The following is a 20,081-nucleotide window of genomic DNA, read 5'->3' as shown; positions in this document are numbered from 1 at the left end:
TTTCATTACCTAGTATCTGGTCAATCTTGACTTGTCAGGGTTGTTTCACCAAGTGTCTGATCCTCCTTGACCCACTTGGATTTCCTCTTGCTAACCTTCCCTTTGGACTTTGGATCACCGAGTGTCTGGTTAACCTTTGACCCACTTAGATTTTCTTCTTTCCAACTTTCCAGTTAGACTTTCTATCACTAAGTGTCCAGTCAACTTTTGACCCACTTAGACTTTTCTTTTGCTAATTTCTTGTTAGATTTTCGATCACAAGTGTCCAATCAATTTTTGACCCACTTGGACTTTCTCTTACTAACTTTCCATTGAACTTCTCATGTCAAGTATATGGTCCTCCTTAACCTACTTAACTTCTCTCACATATTGTCAAATATCGAAAATTAAGCCCAAGTCAATTCGAGTTTGATCAACCTTAATCCGAGATCGATTGTACTAACAAGAAGCGCATTTACTTGTTAATCTTCTTGTTCAAGTGGTAAATAACGAGTTCTCGCTTCTTGGTCATTAGGCACAAAGGCAAAGTAAAACCCCCACACCACACAATGTGATCTTCAACATATACCTGTGGAATTTTTTTCATGAAAACCGGTTAATCATCTCTTGATTGACAAAACTTGTGGATTTTAGTTTTGAATCTTTTGATGACCAAGAACTTGTAGTACTTCCTGAGTTGTTAGAAATATCATTAATGGTTGTGTAATTGATATATATCTTCTATGATACTATTGCTTTGTTTTGACAAACTGAAATTTGTTGATGTATTTAATTTTGTGATATGCAAGGAGATGTATTTCATTTTTTTTTCAAAAAGATCTGCTAATCCAGTTTCACATTGTAGCTATAGTGCTCATGGTGAAATTGAGAACTTGAGATAAGTTGTGTAAGTATCCGGGGGACATTAAGTCCGTGGCATGTAGATTGAAATGTCTAATCATCTCTTCCTAAGGAAGGTAAATTATTATATTTATTTTGAGGTATTTAATTTCGTGAAATACAAGAATATAAATCATTGTATTTATTTTGAGGTATTTTATTTGATTAATTTCGTGAATGCATTGAGATTAATTCTTTAAATTAGCCCCCGCGTATACGCATGGTACGTGTAACATAATATATAAATATAAGTAAATTATTACTACATATTATACTAATAATCAGATTTGTATGATAAATAGGTTAAAGTTAGATGTGTTATTTGTCTAATCTTTAATCAAGTGTACAAGACTTGATGAGTCTAGAGGACCTAAACACCAGGCTGAAGTCCATCTAGATTGATAGTTAGTATAAAGTCTAGATTGGTTGAGATCTAATAGAAGGAAGTTCAGATTAGTTGAGATCTAGCATAATGAAGTCTAATTGGGTTGACAATTGGCTGAAGTCCAGGTTGGTTGAAATATGGCAGGAAGTCCTGGTGGGTCAAGGGACCTTACATCAAGGAAGTTTGTAAATGAGAAGTGAGGCAAATCACTGGAGGAAAGAGATCCAGTGAGGATGAGTCCCGATGGGACTATAGGCGTGATGTAGTTTAGAGTCATTTGGAAAGTTTAAGCTGAGACCATGACTAGATTCTGGTCTTCGGAAGACAAGATCTAAGTCATAAATTGATCATATTATTATTGTGCTAACTTTGTTTTACAGGTTAAACATATTATGCTTGTTTAAACTAACTCTTTTTTTTGCAGGAAAGACATAGGTGAAAAAGAGTGGTATGGGCGCTAGGAAGGGATTCGGGTGCCTGGAGTTGATCCGGACGCCTAGACTAACTTCGATGAAGCTGACCGGGTGTTTGACTAGGCACCCGGGCGGTTCGGAGGCCCGGAGTTGCTCTAGGCACCCGGACCAACAAAGTTCATCCAGAAGCTGAGTTGGAGCGCGATGACTGACCGACCCACGTCAACTATCCAATCGCCCAGAGGAGGTCCAGGAGCCCAAGGTGGATAAACTTCGGGAATGAAGTTTCGATAAGAGCTCGCCACGTCAGCACAGTCCAAGCGCTCGGGAGGGGCTCCAGGCGCCCGGACGAGTCTATAAATGGAGGCTTCGACCAGCATTTTAGAACATTAATTGCTATAATCTTCGTACTCGCACGTTGCTATGAAAAGGTCTCCAAGATACCTAAAAGCTACATCGACAACCTGTGCTCAAGTTTTTAAAGTTATATTGTCTGTATAATTTAATTCCTGCAATTATAATTAAGTTCTGTAATTGCTTTGTGATTATAGTGATTGCCCAACGAAAGCACTCAACGAGTGCTCGCCTTAGAGTAGGATTCATCAAAGGCTCCGAACCAAGTAAAACCACCTGTGTAAGCATTCACTTTTCTTCTCTGTTCTTTTTCGCCGCGTTTATCTTAACTCATGATATTTGAAAAGGTGAAGAACGCTATTCACCCTCCTCTAGCGTCTTTACGATCCAACATAAATTAATACTCTAGGCCCATAAATTGGACTTGGTAAGGGTGTGCCAGGCCCAAGCAGCAGTGAAACACAAAGACAACACTGGAGAACCCTAGCAGCAAGCTACTGTAGCAGACTTTCCCTCATAAAAAATTAATTTAACTTTTTATATCAGATATTAAATTGATAAGAACATATATTATACTTGATCTTAACCAAAAGGTCAAGAAATGTATGTTTTCTAACGTTGTCAGCTCAAAGTACTTATAGAAACTTCTTCACTCGTTGTGTTGTCAATCCTAAGATATGGGACTAAAGAGAATATGATAGTACATATTTTTTATATAAAAGACAACAAGAGAAAATTACTAGTAAGACTTAAATTTTGAAACCAAGGAGAGCTAGAGGGTGAATAACTTCTCTCTCTTCGACGAAGATAAATTACAGCGAAATACTTGAAGCAAAAAATTCTCCAATGCTAACACAAGAATTTACTTGGTATCTACCTCCTCGAGGTGATTAATCCAAGAATTCAACCCTCTGTCACACACACACACACTATAAAAGAGTTCCTTGAAAATAATCCGGAGGTGGAGAAGCCTTGTACAAGCTCAAGAACAAGAATACAACTCGAAATAAGAAATAAAAGAAAATACAAATCGAAACACGACTTAGCACTTTGAATCTTGATTTGCTTGAGTTTTTCTTGCCTTAGAATTCCTCTTGAAGGTGGGAAATGCAACACCATTTGTCTTCCCCAAACTCAAGAACTGACATCAAAAGCTCTTCTGAAAAAGTACACAAAAACCCGTTTACAATGTTCTCATATGCCACCCATTAGGCTCACTCCTAATCAACTGCCACATCATATGACCGTTCAACACCTGCAGAATGACTTTTTTTTTTTTTTAACTCTAATCGATTGATTAGCCATCCCAATCAATTAAGAGAGCTTTAATCTATTACCTAATCGATTCTGCAACTCTTTGTTCACTCAGAAGAAGGCCTTAATCGATTAAACCTTCTTAATCGATTTCCTCAATCAATTCCCTCTTCTCGCGATAAAGTACTTCCTAATCGATTAGAAGTGGCTGAATCGATGGGTCAATCAATTCAACCCTATTTTTCGTGAATTCCTCTTCACAAATCTCCTGACCCTAATCGATTGGTCAATCGATTAGGCTCAGCCTAATTGATTGGTCAATCGATTAGACTCAGTCCAATCGATTGACTAATCAATTCAAGCCATTTCTGTATTCTCGTAAGAACCTCCTAATCGGTTAGCTTAGAACCTATCGATTGCCCAATTGATTGCTCAACCCTAACTTCCTTAATCCAAGTGTAGAGTTCTCTTGCCCAACATTAGATCAACCATGACCTGTTGAAACTTCTCCACTAAGTGTCCGATCAATCTTTTGACTCACTTGGACTTTTCTCCTCGTGCCAAGTATCCGGTTCTCCATGATCTACTTGGACTTCTTTTCTCATGCCAAGTGTTCGGTCATCCATGATCAATTTGGATTTCCAAGCACCAAGTATCTAGTCCTCCTTTGATTCACCTAGATTTTTCAATGTTTGACTTCACTCACTAAGAGTTCCTCATTGTCCAGCTTCATTCAGTAGGACTTTCCATCTATCTGACTTCACTCACTAGGACTTTCCATTGACTTTCCTCATTGCCCGACTTCACTCATCGGGACTTCTCACACCAAGTGTCTAGTCAACATTGACCCACTTGGTTTTTCTTCTTCTGTCAACCATTCTGTTGGTTTTGTCCTTGTCTAACTTCTAGTTAGGACTTTCCCGATCAAGTATTCAGTCAATTTTGACCTACTTGACTACTATCTCATATCAAACTGGTTAACCTTTGATGACCAATGAAGAATTATACCAACAATCTCTCAAATGGACAATTGCACTTACAATATTCATATATTATCAAACATCAAAACTCAAACTTGAGTCAAACTGGTCAACTTTGATCCAAGGATAATTACACCAACATTAAATTTATTTTCAGTGTGAAAAAAATACATTAATGTAATTTAATTTTGGACTTCACCAAAATTAGTTAGTAAATACTGCAGATTCTTAATAAAATTTATTCAATTTTAAGGATAAAATTCGGTCATTTTGATTGTTTTAAAAAAAGTTTAGTTAATTTGATATCGAAGAGTTCAGTCAATTAAATTTTAATTGAATACTCAACTCTATTTGAAGAGTTTTATAGTAAAAAAAAAAATCTCATTTTAACTAAAACACACAAAAATCTAACTTTCAAACAACTATTTAGTATAATTTTATAATCAAAATGATATGATTTAAAATAAAAATCCTAGAAATATATCTATGATCGTACAAGTTTGTTGCATCGAGAAACGACTTCCTTGCTAGATGTTGATGACGAGACACTAGCTTCCTGGTTAGATGCTAATGATGAAGCTTTTAGCCGTGGGAGATGAACTTGTTGAGTAAGCAATGAGAATGAGTAGGTTACAAGGCTTGCTTTTGGCAAAAAGTAAAATTTAATTATATCTGGTTGTAAATCTATCTTTTAATCTACCAGCAAAAAGGTATTTTAATTATATATAAAAGATAATTATGTTCATTTCAGATGTCCTCACAGTTCATCCTCATATAACTCATATTATATAAAGGAATGTAAATCACAAGATCAACTTATAACCGATTGTCAAGTAGTTAGAAGGTAGGAGAAATTTTTTTCCTGAGAACATACCTCAAAAATTGATCATGCCATATTATAGTAAATCTATCATCATCTGATCAATTGAACATCCTATGAGGACGAAAAATGTACAGAGAGGTGCATGATTTAAGTTTGAGAAATTTACCTTTTCATATCTATAGTTAATAGGGGTAAAAATTAAAAAGTCTCAATTTACTTAAACATATCAACCCATTCCTTTCCTCCAAAATATCCTTGTGTTTTTAGGGATTCCCTTCACTTTTTTATGCTTCATTTGAGATAATGGCCTATAGTACTTCATTTATTCAATGAATTCTTGCCATTGAAAACTAATTGCAAGATATGTTGGATTAAAATTGCAATTTTCATAACTCATCATTAATGCAATCTACCAAGATCAAGATCAATGATTGAGAACATGCTAATAGATTCATAACCAACTAGCTAAAGAAATAATTGACTACAAAGGAAGCATATACCTCTAAAATGTTCTTTGTATAAATTCAAAAGTGGTCATATCTTAAAACATTGAGGGCCCATGAGTCGGCACTAGGTGCACTATCCTGTCATCTCTATGAAGTGATAGGAATAAATGTTTATTCAAATTTAATTATTATTTATAAGAAGTAAAGATTCATGATTTCGACTTGAACATTATTTTCAAATTCTATGAGGCTTTGATATTTGCAAGTAAAGATTCTCTACGATGTTGGCATATAGAAACTATATATCTCATGCATACACTTAGGTTGTTTCTTTTATAAATCCATCAAAATATCCTCACTAGACACCATGTGCCCAAGAAATCCAACACTAGAAGACAAATAAACCCACTTGCTACACTTAGTATAAAGTTCTTCTTTCTGTGTTTTTTTCTCAATGATCAATTCATGATGCTCTGTATGTTTAATAATTACCTCTAAATAATTATAGTGTAGACGATGAACGTATAATATTTCTAATATAATAGTAAGGGGTCGATTCTTATGAATTAACGATCTGAAATTTATCCCACCATGTACTAATAACCTGTGTACCTGTATATACCTTCCTCTATATCTGTGGGATCGACACTAAGAGATCGATAAGGTAACACATCTATTTTTTTTTTTTACTAAGATAGCATGAGACTCTTGCTTTTTTAGGCAACTTTCAAAATGTCGACCACAACACAATGATGTAACTAAACGGTTAGCAAAATCAAACTACTAATTTACTATAATTGTGGCACAAATTAACAATTAATCCAAATTATCCATTAAGATAAATTATATTGAAGCATATCCCTAATCAATAGCATATTTCAACAGCCAATAACTCAACTTGAGAATATCAATTGGGTCAACAATTGCGAGTAAAAATACAAAATTATTATTATTATAATTCCCAATTGAATTATCGGCTAATCATATTTCCAAATCAACAGCCCTACTTAATTGCCTTAGTTTTACACTAGGAGTAAAGAATTCTTCTTAGGGGATCAGTACTACTGTATTTTGTGTGTTTACGAGGGATTTATTGATCCGCGATGAAATTTAAATTGTGTACAAGTAATTTGTTGCCTATGGGAGATATAAAATAATTTGTTGGAAAAAATATAAATGGAAAAGAGGGATTAGATGGAAGAGACTCCTACATTGCCTATTTACACTTGTATATCTGTAACTGGCAGGATGAAACGACCGATTATTGATTAATGATAGTAGTAGGGGTAGTAAAAGTTCGGTTAAATCAAATTAATCGATCAATCTAAGTGGATTTAAAAGTTCGGTTAAGTTATTTTGGAAATTTATTCTTTATTTCGGTTAATTTGATTCGGTTTTGGTTTTAAAACTCCTAATTCGATTAAACCAAATAAATCAGACCTTAAACATGAGGAAACCCTAAGTCCTTAATTCCTAATTAACCGATAGAAAATTCAAATCAAATAGAAATATATTATTGTTGAAAAGTTCGATTAAAAATTTAATTAACCAATATTTTATCGATTCAGTTTGTTTGATTTTTATTGAAAAATTTAATAGTTTAAAAAAAATTGATTTATTCAGTTTCGATTAAATCGATTGCTCAACCATAGACCGTGGATAATGATAGTAATTGATCTTTATTTAGCCATTGAATATTGTCATGGGTAGATACTCCTATAAAATAAGGTCATAGTCAAAAGCATAGGTAAGAGACACGCAGATGCCTCTTCCACCTTCATTCTGTTCATCTTCTCTCTGTTGTGCAATTGTCTCTTGATAGACTTCTTAAGATAGTACTCGAGTTTTACTCAGTTCGCCATAAACAATTAGCTTTAGGTTACAATTATGGTTCTACCGTTGTATCCTGTGAAACAGATGTTTTACTTAATTTCGAAGCATCGCCTAGCGGCGATGAATTTATTTTAAAGAAACTACATTAAACACAGACTTCTCTATTTTCAAGCACAAGGAAATCCACCAGTTCGAATCCTCTATCTCGAACATTCCGTGTCCCCGCATCCCCATGTCAATCAGACGGTCATGATATCCTCGAGATGTGTGCGGTATCCTCGTGATATGCACGACATCTTTGAGATGTGATCTGATCCATCCAATCGGCAAGGGGACGCGGGGACACGTGCATTTCAAGACAGAGGATCAGAACTAGAAATCCACTCGGACTCGGGATTATTTCCTGAGTACACATCAATTCTTGATTGAGCATACATCCTCCTAATATTGTGATTCTGTTCCCGGGCACTTGACAACCCATTCAGACTCTCGCCCACTTCGGTATTCGACATTCGGCAGTCGGACACTTGGTGTCTCAGCTCGACAACCTATTTGGGCACTTCAGCATCCCGACTTGAAGCTCGATTCACTTGGCTTTGGTAGTCAGGTGACATCACGACTCGGACTCGACTTCCTATTCAGGCTCGGGATGCATTCAACAGTTAGTCAACGACACCCCTTTCAAGCTCAACAATCCAACAACTTCTTCTTTCCGTCAGTAGCTTGAGATTATCAGCTCAGATTATCTAACAAATATATCTAAAATTAAATTTATTATAATTTTCAATTCAGAACATCTCATGTATCTCCGACCAAGATTGTCTGACATAATTAATCTCATCTATTGAAGTTGAATCTATTTTGAATATTCATTTAATATATCTTTTGCATTATCATTTGCCTCTAGACTACTAGTATGAATCTTCTTAGATGTGATGTTATCACTGGCAAAGTTAACCCGGGTAATCTACCCGGGCTGTGGGCTATGCCGATGTCGTCGTCCGGGCTGCTCTCTTCTGCTATGGTGTTTTTTTTTTCTCAACGTAAATTTTAAATTTTTTTCTTGACTGCCATCGACTACCCGGGCTATAGCCCAGGTAGCCTAAAGCATGGCTCCGCCCTTGGATGTTATGCATTTATGTTTTCATGGCAACATCAACATGGAATAACTCATTCTAGTCAACTATGGGGAGAAGAAAGATGGTAAGTATAAAGTAGGAAAGTTGTTTACACTAAAAAAATATCTCATTTATAATTCAACCAACTAAAAAAAATCCAAAGGACATGTTAATATGGTTAGACCTTGTGGTTTAACCATACTAATCAGAACAATCAAGAATAAATTAAATAATTAATGTTAATTTAATTTTTTTATATTAAAAAATTAGTGATCATGGAAACTCATAAATATTCCATTTCCATAGTTTGCAATATTCCGGGGGTTAAATGCTTGGCCCTTATTTCAAAAATCAACTAGATTTCTCACTTGTTAAATGATTTATTGTGAAAAAAATAAATTAAAATGAACTTCTTGTTTTGCACACCCATTAATGCATTCAAAAGATTGTGCCAAACATTAAACTCTTAGTTGGTGCGATAATGACAACACAACTTGGCCAGTAGGAGTATTAGCCTTAGCATTATGGTATAGCGATAAGATATTTAAGGTTTGATTTTTAATTATGATACATTGTAAGAGTGATGTTCTTCTAATGGGATGATAAATCTAAGAACGCTAGCTATTAGAGGTCGTATCATGAGCATTTTTTTATTTATCCTGATGGTCTATGAAACAGTTTCAAGAATTGAATATCTAAATTACCAAAAAAAAAAAAAAACATATAGGAGTAGTAATACTGCCCATGCCAACATCTTTAATATGACTTCAAACAATTTACAATTTAAGCCGATGACAAAAGCACATACATACAAAAATAGGATTCAGACAAACTAAATGATCATCAATCTTATTATTATCTTAATTCATTTTTTTCAAAAAAAATATCCATTTGAACTCTAATTAAGATGGGTAAGATGTCCATTTCATTTTAAAACTCACAACTATGTAATTAATAACTGTGTGTCCCATTCATCATGTAGTATGAGAGAGACAAAGCACAATTAGTGATCGGTTAAATTACTTGAATGATATTTAAAATTACGTTAATATCACAAAATATTGAGATGATCCTAGCGAGATTCCATAAATAATCCAAAGTGGGAGACCAGAAATGAATAGGACTGGGAAGAAGATAAGCTTAGAAGGGGAGGTTGTGAAGAGGACAAGGGCTGGGTTCCTGCTTGGTCAACATCGATCGACGACCGTGCATGTGACGACCCGCTTCATGCTCCATGTCACGTCGCTATCTCCCATTTGGACCCGAACAAGGCACTCCCAGATGAACTTCTTGTTAATTAACTTGTTGGTGGTTTACTACAACTTGAGTCATGAGTTTTTGATTGCCCTTTTGGAGTAGTCGACCTAGCTGCCTATATATGGTTATTGTTCGACCTCCCTTTTACTAGGATTACTATTCATATGATCAGTGGTCAACAAGCACCTTATAATGCCTATTCGATCGACAAAAATCCAAAGATGTTGAGACATTGCCAACCCATAAGTTGGGCAAACCTTCCACTGACCAAGATTGAGTTAATTATTTGGGTTCCTTGGTATCCACTCTATTGGTGTTAGAAGGCTTTCCTCATTGGGTTTCCTTTGGCCTAATTAAATTGGTAGTAGTCCATTAGATTAGTTTAATTTGCTTGGATCTAATTGTGTAATTTTATTTTACCTTTAAAATAATTCTATATAAATTATCAATTATGCTTACTTATGTTAATATTAGCATATTTGTGTGGTCTCATCCTAATCATAAACCAATCAAGACCAAACTAAAAATGATTGTAGTTTACTCCATAATTCAACTTATAATTGGATATTAACTTTTTTCACTAGAAAAAATAATAATAATCTACTTGTTTAACAATCTCTAAACATTAACAAAAGTTTTAAAAGAGCTTGAAGAGCTAGAATTGATTGGTGTGGAAAATAGTCAATTTGAATTAACTAAAGATAGTAGTTGATAAGACAAGTTTTGAGTGGATCAAGCTCCAGTCAACTAACATTAATATAAAATAGCTAAGACAACTTATCTATGGCTGTTTGGAGGGCTATAAAAGGAGGTAAAGGAGAGCTGAAACAAATACAATAATTCTTTGAAAAGCTTTCACCTTTTTTTTTTTCTCTCTTTACCAAAATGTCTTTTTGTTTCTTCTTAGTTTGCTTTCTTTTGGGCTTGAGGTCTTTAGCACCTTCAAGCTCAATATTTTTGCAATTTTTTTACTACTCTCATTTCATCTCTCCTGTAAAAGTTTTGTATAAAGTTTTCTTTTTGCCTTTAAAAGATTTCGTGAGGAAGAAAGCTAGAAATTAGTAGCTTTTGAGGGTTAAGTCAGTTTACAAGTCAACATACCATGGATTAGGGATCAGAGGTTCTAAACGACATAAAAAGTTGAAATTTTTATTATTTTTCTTACTGCACATTTACCTTTTCCACTGCCATTTTGATCAATTATTGTTATGAATTTAATTTTTTTTTCTATTGCCTCTATTCATCCCTTCTTTTAGCTCGATATTGAATTTTATATTAATTAATGGTGTTGGCATTAGATATGCCGGTCGACCAATCAAATTGGTGGTAAACTATTTTGTGACTCCCAACTTGTGGTAAACCAAATTTTAGGGGAGTAGTAGACCGAAGAAGACGACATGGTTGATTGGAGAAGGTTTAGAATCTTAAATAACAACATGGTCACAAGGAGCATATCTCAAAGGAGGACAACATAAATCAATAAAATTCAAAGAGAGAGGGAGAATAAGAGAGCGCGCGCAAGAGGAGGATAACATAAAGTTGATGCACTCTGAAATTCAAAATTGCGGACTGTTGATTTTAGATAGATGAAATTCAAAATTATTTGTAAAATATAGATGTGTCATACATGGAGTTCTACACAAAATGCCAAAACATAATAGACAAGTGGAAGATTTCCAATGGTAAACCATAATCACGAGGATTATAACCATAAAGCTTTGTGATTGATGAGGAGATAACTATTGGAGTTGATTATGATGATACAATTTAAGCGCAAACAGAATGATAGCATAACATAGTTTAGGAAAAGTCGAGAATAAAATTGAATTTTATCTTTTAAGATAAGTTTATTCCGTACATAGTATGATAGTATAACATAGTTTGCGAAAAGTTGAGATTAAAATTGAACTCTACTCTACTCTTTAAGATGAATTTATCCCGCATATGGTACTTAATTACGAAATGTAATAAGTCTCTCAAACTAGGACTTCTGTCTTATGATATCATCACTGCAAATCACAAGAGTTTTAAATGACGACACTTCTCAAACTCTTCAAAATGTAAGTATGAAATACTTTACTCTGAATTAAACGAATGATCCTGTAAATTGGCGGGGCCTATTTATACTTTGTGAAGAGTTGAGGGGCCTCTTGCTTCCGTCAAATTTGATATATTTATCTTGAATCAACGATCCAAATTCCATCCCATCCGGAGGATCACAATTGTGTCCTCATCTGGACGATCTCGATCATACCATATTAAATCTAACAATTTAGATCGCATTCCATCTAAATGATTACAATTATGTCCTCTCAGCAATCTTGATCAAAGTGCGCTCCAAAGCACCCAGTGCACGTTCATGTGCTCAGTCTGTGCTACACGCCTCCCATGTTGGATCCGGACATGGGTCGAGTTGAATCCAATAAATCTAACACCACAAAACAGTAGATATACACAGACCACGAGTTCAATCCTTTGATATGCAATCTCTAATCTTCTCATAATCCCTTTGGTTATTTACACATCGGATCAAAATCCGACTAAAATTAACTGTAATCTTTCCTGAGTTCATCTTCCCACCTAAATTATAATTTAAGTCAAGTCAGACAAACTGGAAGCTACTAGCGATGAGCGAGTCGTCCACTCGTTGGTGTCATACAATCCACCCAACCATCAAAGGCCTCCGACCAACTGACTTGACCCAAGCTATAATTTAAATAGGAATATGAACCCAAAGAAGATCATAGTTAATTTTGATCGAATTTCGATTACGATTTGACGTATGCAAAGGGAATAAAAAAGAATAAGAAATTCTGAATAAAAAAATTTACTCTCATAATACACAACCCTAAGGTGCCTCAAATAATCAAAGGCACGTCGATCAAATTTTTATTTTTTATTTTATTTTTGTTTATTTCTTTAAGTTCGGATTGTACCAATGAAATTAGAGTTTAGGAGCTGAATTATAATATTAAATATAAAAAAAATTTTAAATCAATTTTTTAAAGAATAGAATATCAAAATTATATATATATATATATATCCAACACCTAATGTTAATTTTTATTTATTTATTTAAAATTTAGAATATAATATTGGTTAAATAAAATAAAAATTTTAAAAATAACACTAAATACTAACAGGGTGCTACGGATGAATATATAGGATAATAAAATTCTATATATTTATATTCATTAACATTCATATGTATCATACTATAAAGTATATGAATTCTGTTCGCCAAAAAGACATCCAAACTCCTTGTGCAGTTGTCCCAAATCCTCCTAGGGCGAGAGCAGCAAGATGAATAGTTTAACAAGTTATACCTGCCTTGTCAGTGTTACTTTCATGGGAATTATAAACAAAAAAGAGCACCTAACATTCTTGCAATTGACTGGTTGGTTAGGAACCACAGAGAGTTCAAAAGAACCGCAAGGTCCAAATAATTGCAGGTCACAAGCATATTCTTTCCCTTCTCATCGTCATTCCCAGAAGAAATCTCCCTTCTCACAACTTCTCGCAGGTATGCAGCTTTTAGCGCAGAAATTATCTTATTACACACGCTGAATCCTTTTGTGCTTCAGTCGCTCTTCGTGCAGAAAATTAAAGAATTATTTCTCTGAAAACTCGAGTAAATGCATCCAAATATGGCTGATCTACATTGAACACGAAAGTCCCAACCTATTCATTAAATTTCACAAACCGACGAGTGTTGTACAGAAGCACTACATATCTACTGGCTCCATCGCACAAGTGCGATACACTTATAAAGCATTCAGTCTGCAAGGTCCATCCCACATTGAACCCTTTTTTAGGTTTTTTTTTTCTCCCTCTTCGTTGGAAGTCTTTTTGTGATACTAGAGATGAACTGAATTCTTCAACAGAACTAACACTGGCTAATGAATGGGATGATGCTGAGTAGCACGTTTGGGAGGTAGCTTCCTTAGGATGAATAAGACAAGGGACGAGGGTACAATTTCCACAAGCTGCGAATCCAATATATTAAATATAGAAATTAAATTGTAGCTAAACTCAACAGCATTAGTGAATGAGGTAGAGCCAAAAGGAGACAAAATAACTAACATGGTAGGGAAAAAATCACCAATATTAAGATAACAAATTGCTAGAAAGATTCTTTCAAGCTCTTGAATGATCAGTTTGACGATCTAATTTGACCAAATGGTGATTTTCTTAGTTATTAGGAATAAACTTACTCTCATCTGTAACTTATTGCAACTTCATGTCACTATTCTGTGGTTAAAAACTAAAATGAGGTGCTAGTCTACCATAGGCTACAATAACTTCTTCCGCACATCCTACATTAAATAAAGTTTGTGGATGTTAGATGATTTGGACTCTCCAATGGCCAACCTGCTTTAGACCTAAATTTCGAGGTTATAGCTTGCCTTGAAATAAAGTTGTGTTGAAGGAAAGAGATTTGTGCGGCTTTGCATCTATTCCTTTCCAGTTTATCTTCGATTATTTTTTTATCCATATTAATATCATTACCTTATATTTGGAAATATTGTTCCTCGTAAGCGAATGACCATTGTATGGTATATTTACATGCTTATTTTGTGAATGATCAATGTATATAAATAGGTATATTCTGAAATCTGAATTGATACGGTGAATATGGAAAACCTCCATATGCCCCTTGAACATTGTGCCCAAGTGGAGGTCAAAATAAAGATAAGTCAATGAGGGACAGATCCACTCAGGTAGCCCTCCTGAACTCCGATCGGGTCAACGACGCCTCTTATGCCTGGTCGGTCCCTGTGATATGATGAATATGGGAAGCCTCCACATGTCCCCAAGGATCAAGCGGTGTGCTCAGATGGAGGTCAAAGTCAAGACAAGTCTAACGGAGGCATATCCACTCGAGTAATTCCTTAAACTCCGACCAGATTCTCTACACATCTCCCCGGCTGGCTCTAATGGAGGCATATCTATAAGTACCCCGTGTTGATTTTGATATGGTCAACCAAGTTAAGTTAGGCTCTGTGTATTTAATGCCTTGCATCTAAGTATGCAGGGACTTAGAAACACAAGAAGTCGAGCAGAAGACGCAGCGGATAAGAAGGATGAGATGGGAATCGAGTCGTCTGGCTCGGTGCATCCGAGGAATGAGAAATTGTAGAAGAGTACACCGGTGGAGCGAGAAGAACTCGTGCGACGCTTCCGAGGGACGAGAAACTGGAGCAAAAGATTGCTTGAGGAGAAGTTGAGTTCGGATGAGCTCAACTCTAGATGGTTGGAGGATCATCCGTTCGGCCGAAGAAGAAGCTGGATAAGTCAGCACGAAGCTGACTCAGACGAGCACCTGGACCAAGTTCAGGCGCTCGGACCAAGTCTAGGCGCCCGGACCGCCTTGGTGCCGAACAGGCGCCCCGTCGCAAGCCGTTGCTGCAGATCACTTTCGGGGCCACGACAACAACACTCCAGGCACCCGAACTTGGTCCAGGCGCTCGGACAGTATAAAGTTTTATCATCATATCGTTACGTAGCCGTTGCAAGCAGATAAGGCATAGGGGCACAAGAAGCGGGTTCAGGCGCCTGGAGTCGCGACATCAACAAACGACTATTTTCTATCAGTAGGCTATAAATAGAGTCCTGATCTCTTCATTTAAAGAACACTCAAATTGTACTCGAATACTTTTCTGTTCTTTATTGTTCGTGAGTTGTCAACGTTTTATATCAGGTTTCTCTGCCTTCGACTTGTTTTGAAGGAGTTGACTTAAAGAGTTTCATTTGTCTTGGATTAGCAACCTCCTCGGTTGCAAACCAAGTAACCTTTTTGCCTCACATTTCTTTTAATTATTGTATTTATTTTTTATTGTAGTAGTTAACGTCGAAAGAAAGAGGAAGGTAGATTCGTCTTAATTGCAGAACTATTCACCCCCCTCTAGTCGGCCAGGACCAACAATATCTACTTGGGTACTCCTTGAACCCCTACTGGATGCTCCACACCTCTCCCGAGTCAGTCCTATCGACTGAACATGCCTCGTTATTCCTTGATCGGCCCAACCGATCGAGGGCACGTCACTCCTATCGATTGAGCCCGTTTTGCTCATCTCCACTTAACACTGGTGGTCCGATGCTCGTCCACTTAGCAGGCTCTCAACCTCCGACTCGGCCCAATTATCTCGTGGACCCAAAGGCCTTATGGGCTCCATTATGGAGGACGACACCTGCACTATGTGACATAGAGAGCATGTGGGGATCATCCCGTATCTTGATCCGCATGATACTAGCAGATACAATCGGGCATTCCCTATATGTCCCATCGATAATTAATACACAATTAATACAGAGGAAAGAGATATTCGGCGACAGTATTATAAAAGGCATCCGCACTTGCGGACGGAGGTACGCTGGCATCTTTATTCATACTACTGTTCATCTTCTTCGTTATTCTCCATATTCTCCGCCAAAACTTAATTGAGCGTTGGAGTGACAATGTCGGGGCACCATGGCAGCTATTTTAACCCAGTTCTCTCCATTTTTCTCCTCAGGATTAGCTTCCTTCTCGGTGGACTTTCTTCTTCCTGTCATTCATCGTCAACATCCTCTCTAGCTCACCGGTGGCTCATCCTTTGAGGGTCTCAGAGCATGAACATGAGTAATAAGATGGTGAGAATTTTTCCTAGAAGTTTACAAGCTGCATGACAACCAACCCTTTGGAATCTATTAAGGTCGTGAAATGAAGCCGATTAATATATAATATGGCCAAAACAATGAGAAGAAGCCATAATTTCACTTAAACCTGCACCTTTCTGAATTATAAGTTGGAATCCCACTTGTATAAAAGTCGATTCAACCAAGACACATAAAATACAACGACAACTAATCATTATCCCACAACCAAACCTTATCCCACTAGATGAGATTAGCTATATGGATCCTTCTACATCATTGGATTATATCCCATGCTATATCGTCTATATTTAAATAAATATTATCCTGTTTTATTATTGCTAACCAAATCTTTTTTGATCTTCCTTGTTTGATGTGCATATTTGTCATAGTTTCACATTATCTAACTGGAACATTTATTTGTCATCTAAGTACATGTCCATACTAACTTAAACATGTCTCTTTGAGTTTTCCCTCAATAGATATAACTCTGACTCTATCTAATGTTCTCATTTTTTATTATGTCCAACCTCATATGTCCACACATACATCTTGACATCCTCATCTCTACAACTCTTATCTTCTGCTCATGTACTCAAGTCATAGTCCAACATTCAACTTCATGTAACATAATAGGTCTATTCGCCATTTTATAGAATTTTCCTTTAAGTTTTAAAGGTGCTACGATCACATGGAACACCCGTCTTTTAATTTCAATTATCCTGTGTGTATTTTATGTAAACCATGTATCTCAATCCCTCCATCTTTTTGCAAAAATAATCCTAAATACTTAAAGCTTTCAGTTTGTCATTTCTAATCTTAACAATTATCTTATTACGTCAAATATTACTAAATTTAAATTTCATATATTTTATCTTTACTCTATTAAGTCAAAAATCTTTCACTTCTAGTGTTTCCGCCAAGATTCGAATTTAGCGTGTACTCCTTCACGTCTCATCTAACAAAACAATATCATCTACAAACAACATACACCACAATACTGTGTCTTGAATGTGTTCAGCAAGTTTGTCCATGATTAGTGTAAAAAAATAAGGACTTAAAGCTGATCATTAATATAACCCTATCTTTATGGAAAACACTTCAGTTAATCCACCTGAAATCTTCACTCTTGTAGTTACATCCTTATGGTTCAATATATGTTATGCTAACATCTCTTTTTTAGAATTTTCTATATAATTTTTTTTAGAACTCTATCATAAGTTGTTTCTAGATTAACAAATATCATGTGTAGATTTGTTTTTGTTTTGAATAGTTTTCAATTAGTGGCCTGAGAAGATATATAGCTTATATTATTGGCCGCATGAATCCAAATTAATTTTTCAATCACTATAGTCTCTTTTCTTAATTTTTTTTTATTATTATTTTTAAAGTTTCATAGTATGAATCCTTAGTTTAATACCACTATAATTTACACAATTTTGTACATCTCCTTTGTTCTTATATAAGGGGACTAGGGTAATTATCATCCATTGATCAGACTTTTTTTTTATTTTCAATATCAGGTTAAATAACTTTATAAGTTATTCAATACCTTGTCTTCCTAGGTACTTTCATACCTCTATTGGAATATCATCTGGTCAATAACTTTTCTATTTTGCATCATATTTAAAACTTGTTCTACTTCTTAAATTTAAATTCTACGATAAAAATTTAAATTTCTACTCATTTAACCTACTTAAATTACCTAAGTTAAATTAATCACCTAAACCTTCATTAAAAAGTTGATAAAAATAGCTCTTCTACGGCTCTTTTATTTTCTCATCATTTACTAGTACTATCTTTAGTACATCTTATTTGGATACGATCTCATATCTTCCTTTCTATCACTTTAATTACTCTATAAATGTCTTTTCCCTTTTCTTTTGTATTTAATTTGCGATATAAACATTCAAAAGTTTCATTTTTAACTTCATTCGTTGTTTCTTAGCCTCTTTCTAACCAAGACACGTGAAATAAATGTTAAATGGATCCTTCAGTTAAGTGTCGTGCTTAACTAGTTCAAGAAGCAATTAAGTAGCAGTGAATGATTCCACTGTGAATAAAGTTTTCAATTAGTCCTTTACTTCCCAATGAACAATGGTTTAGGATTTCACTATCTTGGAATTTTAACCACCAGGCTAGAATTTTTCAGACATGGTTTCTATCTAAAATTTCCAGAATTTTAAAAACTCTTTGATCCTAACCTCAATTAAACAAGAACTTACAAAACCTACAATTGTTGAAATCATAAAACTGGAATATCCAAATATGCCAAAAGCATCAACTAAAGTCAATTTCATCAACATGATAAACTGAAATGGCCCACTGTGATTATGCAGTTACTTAGAATTAGTATTGTTTGCATAAAAAGCGTATGCAAACAATTAGAAGGCAAGTAAACTAATGTCCTTGTGATTTACTATACCAGCAAGTAAACTAATTCTAAGTGAAGAAGGCAAGTATATACCAGGTAATATGTAAGGTTCAGAATAGGATGATCAAGAACATCAAGGTCCGCATCTTTGTCATATGCATTCAAGCACATCTGCAAATCACAAAACAATTTACTTAATAGTTGTCACTCGAAAAGAAATCAAATACAAAAGCATTGAACTGCAATATCATACTTACCATTATGCATCTCACCAGAAAACAAAGGAAACATATAGTTGCCACATAGCCAACCTATGAAAGCAATAGATCATTAACATGATAAAAAAAAAAAAAGCTCAAATATAAGCAATCATAGATATACCTCCTGTAATTTCTTCCTCCTTCCTCTTGATTCAACAGGGAAGTGTTGTAACATCAGGAAAAGCCTAATTGTCAATTAAATAACACTAGTTAAAGCTCTGATGTGGAAAAAGCATTTGCACAGGTCCACAGAAAATCTAATTATCAAAGAAAGTAAATACAAAACCTATTGAAATCATGCTGCTTTGTCAGTTATGACAAACCAGTGTATTAGCCACAAATATTTGTCTTTTCAACTATCATCCCAGTAAAAATAAGCTAGATGCTAGACCAAAAAGTTACATGAATTTTATTCAATTAGAATTAAAATCTTGTTCATAACTTTAGATCAAATGAGGTAAAAATGAAATGAAGCTACATAAGAATGTTACATCGGATCTTCTCATTGAAGTTTGGAAGAGTATAAGATTAGAGTATAATTCAACAAAATTTTGATTTTTTTTATTAAATGCCAAATTAGTAGAGGAAATTATTTTAGCACTAAATTACAATAAATCTTGAGAAAAGATGTTAAGACAAAAGTAAGAAATAAAATAGATATTTTTGAAAATCAATTTGATTTTGTTATTGGAAGATCAACTACATATCCTCCTACATGCTTTTTCACCAGTTTCAAAGAAACTGAGGATAGAGTCTCTAGACAGTTATTGTTATAAGTATAGAGGACTGAAAATCAATTTGATTTTATTAATGGAAGATCAACTACATGTACATGTTTCTTACTAATTTCAAAGAAACTGAGGATGGAGCCCCCAAACAATTATTGTTACAAGTTTAAAGGAGAAAAGAATTGAGTAATAAAGTCAATGTGCTAAAGATATGTACAACAATATAATTACTAGGGTGATGACTATTTGGAGTAAAATGGATGATTTTCCTAAAACTATAAGTTTATATTAGGGATCATCTCTAAGATTCTATGTTTATGCATTAGTATGAGATGAACATA

General features: G+C 34.9%; 1 protein-coding gene and 1 pseudogene across 1 annotated transcript in view; both read right to left on the bottom strand.

Annotated features, from left to right (window-relative positions):
* Positions 1-2,459: 2,459 nt before the first annotated feature.
* LOC122039140 lies at positions 2,460-2,638 on the bottom strand (annotated as a pseudogene).
* Positions 2,639-13,403: 10,765 nt separating this feature from the next.
* The window catches only part of LOC122038470 (tobamovirus multiplication protein 3-like), a 32,319-nt gene continuing 25,641 nt past the window's right edge, over positions 13,404-20,081 (bottom strand). Inside the window, exons 8-11 of the mRNA XM_042598242.1 lie at positions 19,134-19,197; positions 19,010-19,063; positions 18,846-18,923; positions 13,404-13,728 (exon numbers count right to left, since the gene is read on the bottom strand). Coding sequence (XP_042454176.1) covers positions 13,639-13,728; positions 18,846-18,923; positions 19,010-19,063; positions 19,134-19,197 — 286 coding nt within the window. The 3' untranslated portion in view covers positions 13,404-13,638. The remainder of the gene's footprint in view (positions 13,729-18,845; positions 18,924-19,009; positions 19,064-19,133; positions 19,198-20,081) is intronic.

This window comes from Zingiber officinale, chromosome 1A, assembly GCF_018446385.1.
Source record: "Zingiber officinale cultivar Zhangliang chromosome 1A, Zo_v1.1, whole genome shotgun sequence".
NCBI classification, from domain to species: domain Eukaryota; kingdom Viridiplantae; phylum Streptophyta; class Magnoliopsida; order Zingiberales; family Zingiberaceae; genus Zingiber; species Zingiber officinale.
Note: the sequence above shows the minus strand (reverse complement) of the source record. Positions and strands in the feature narration are given on the sequence as shown.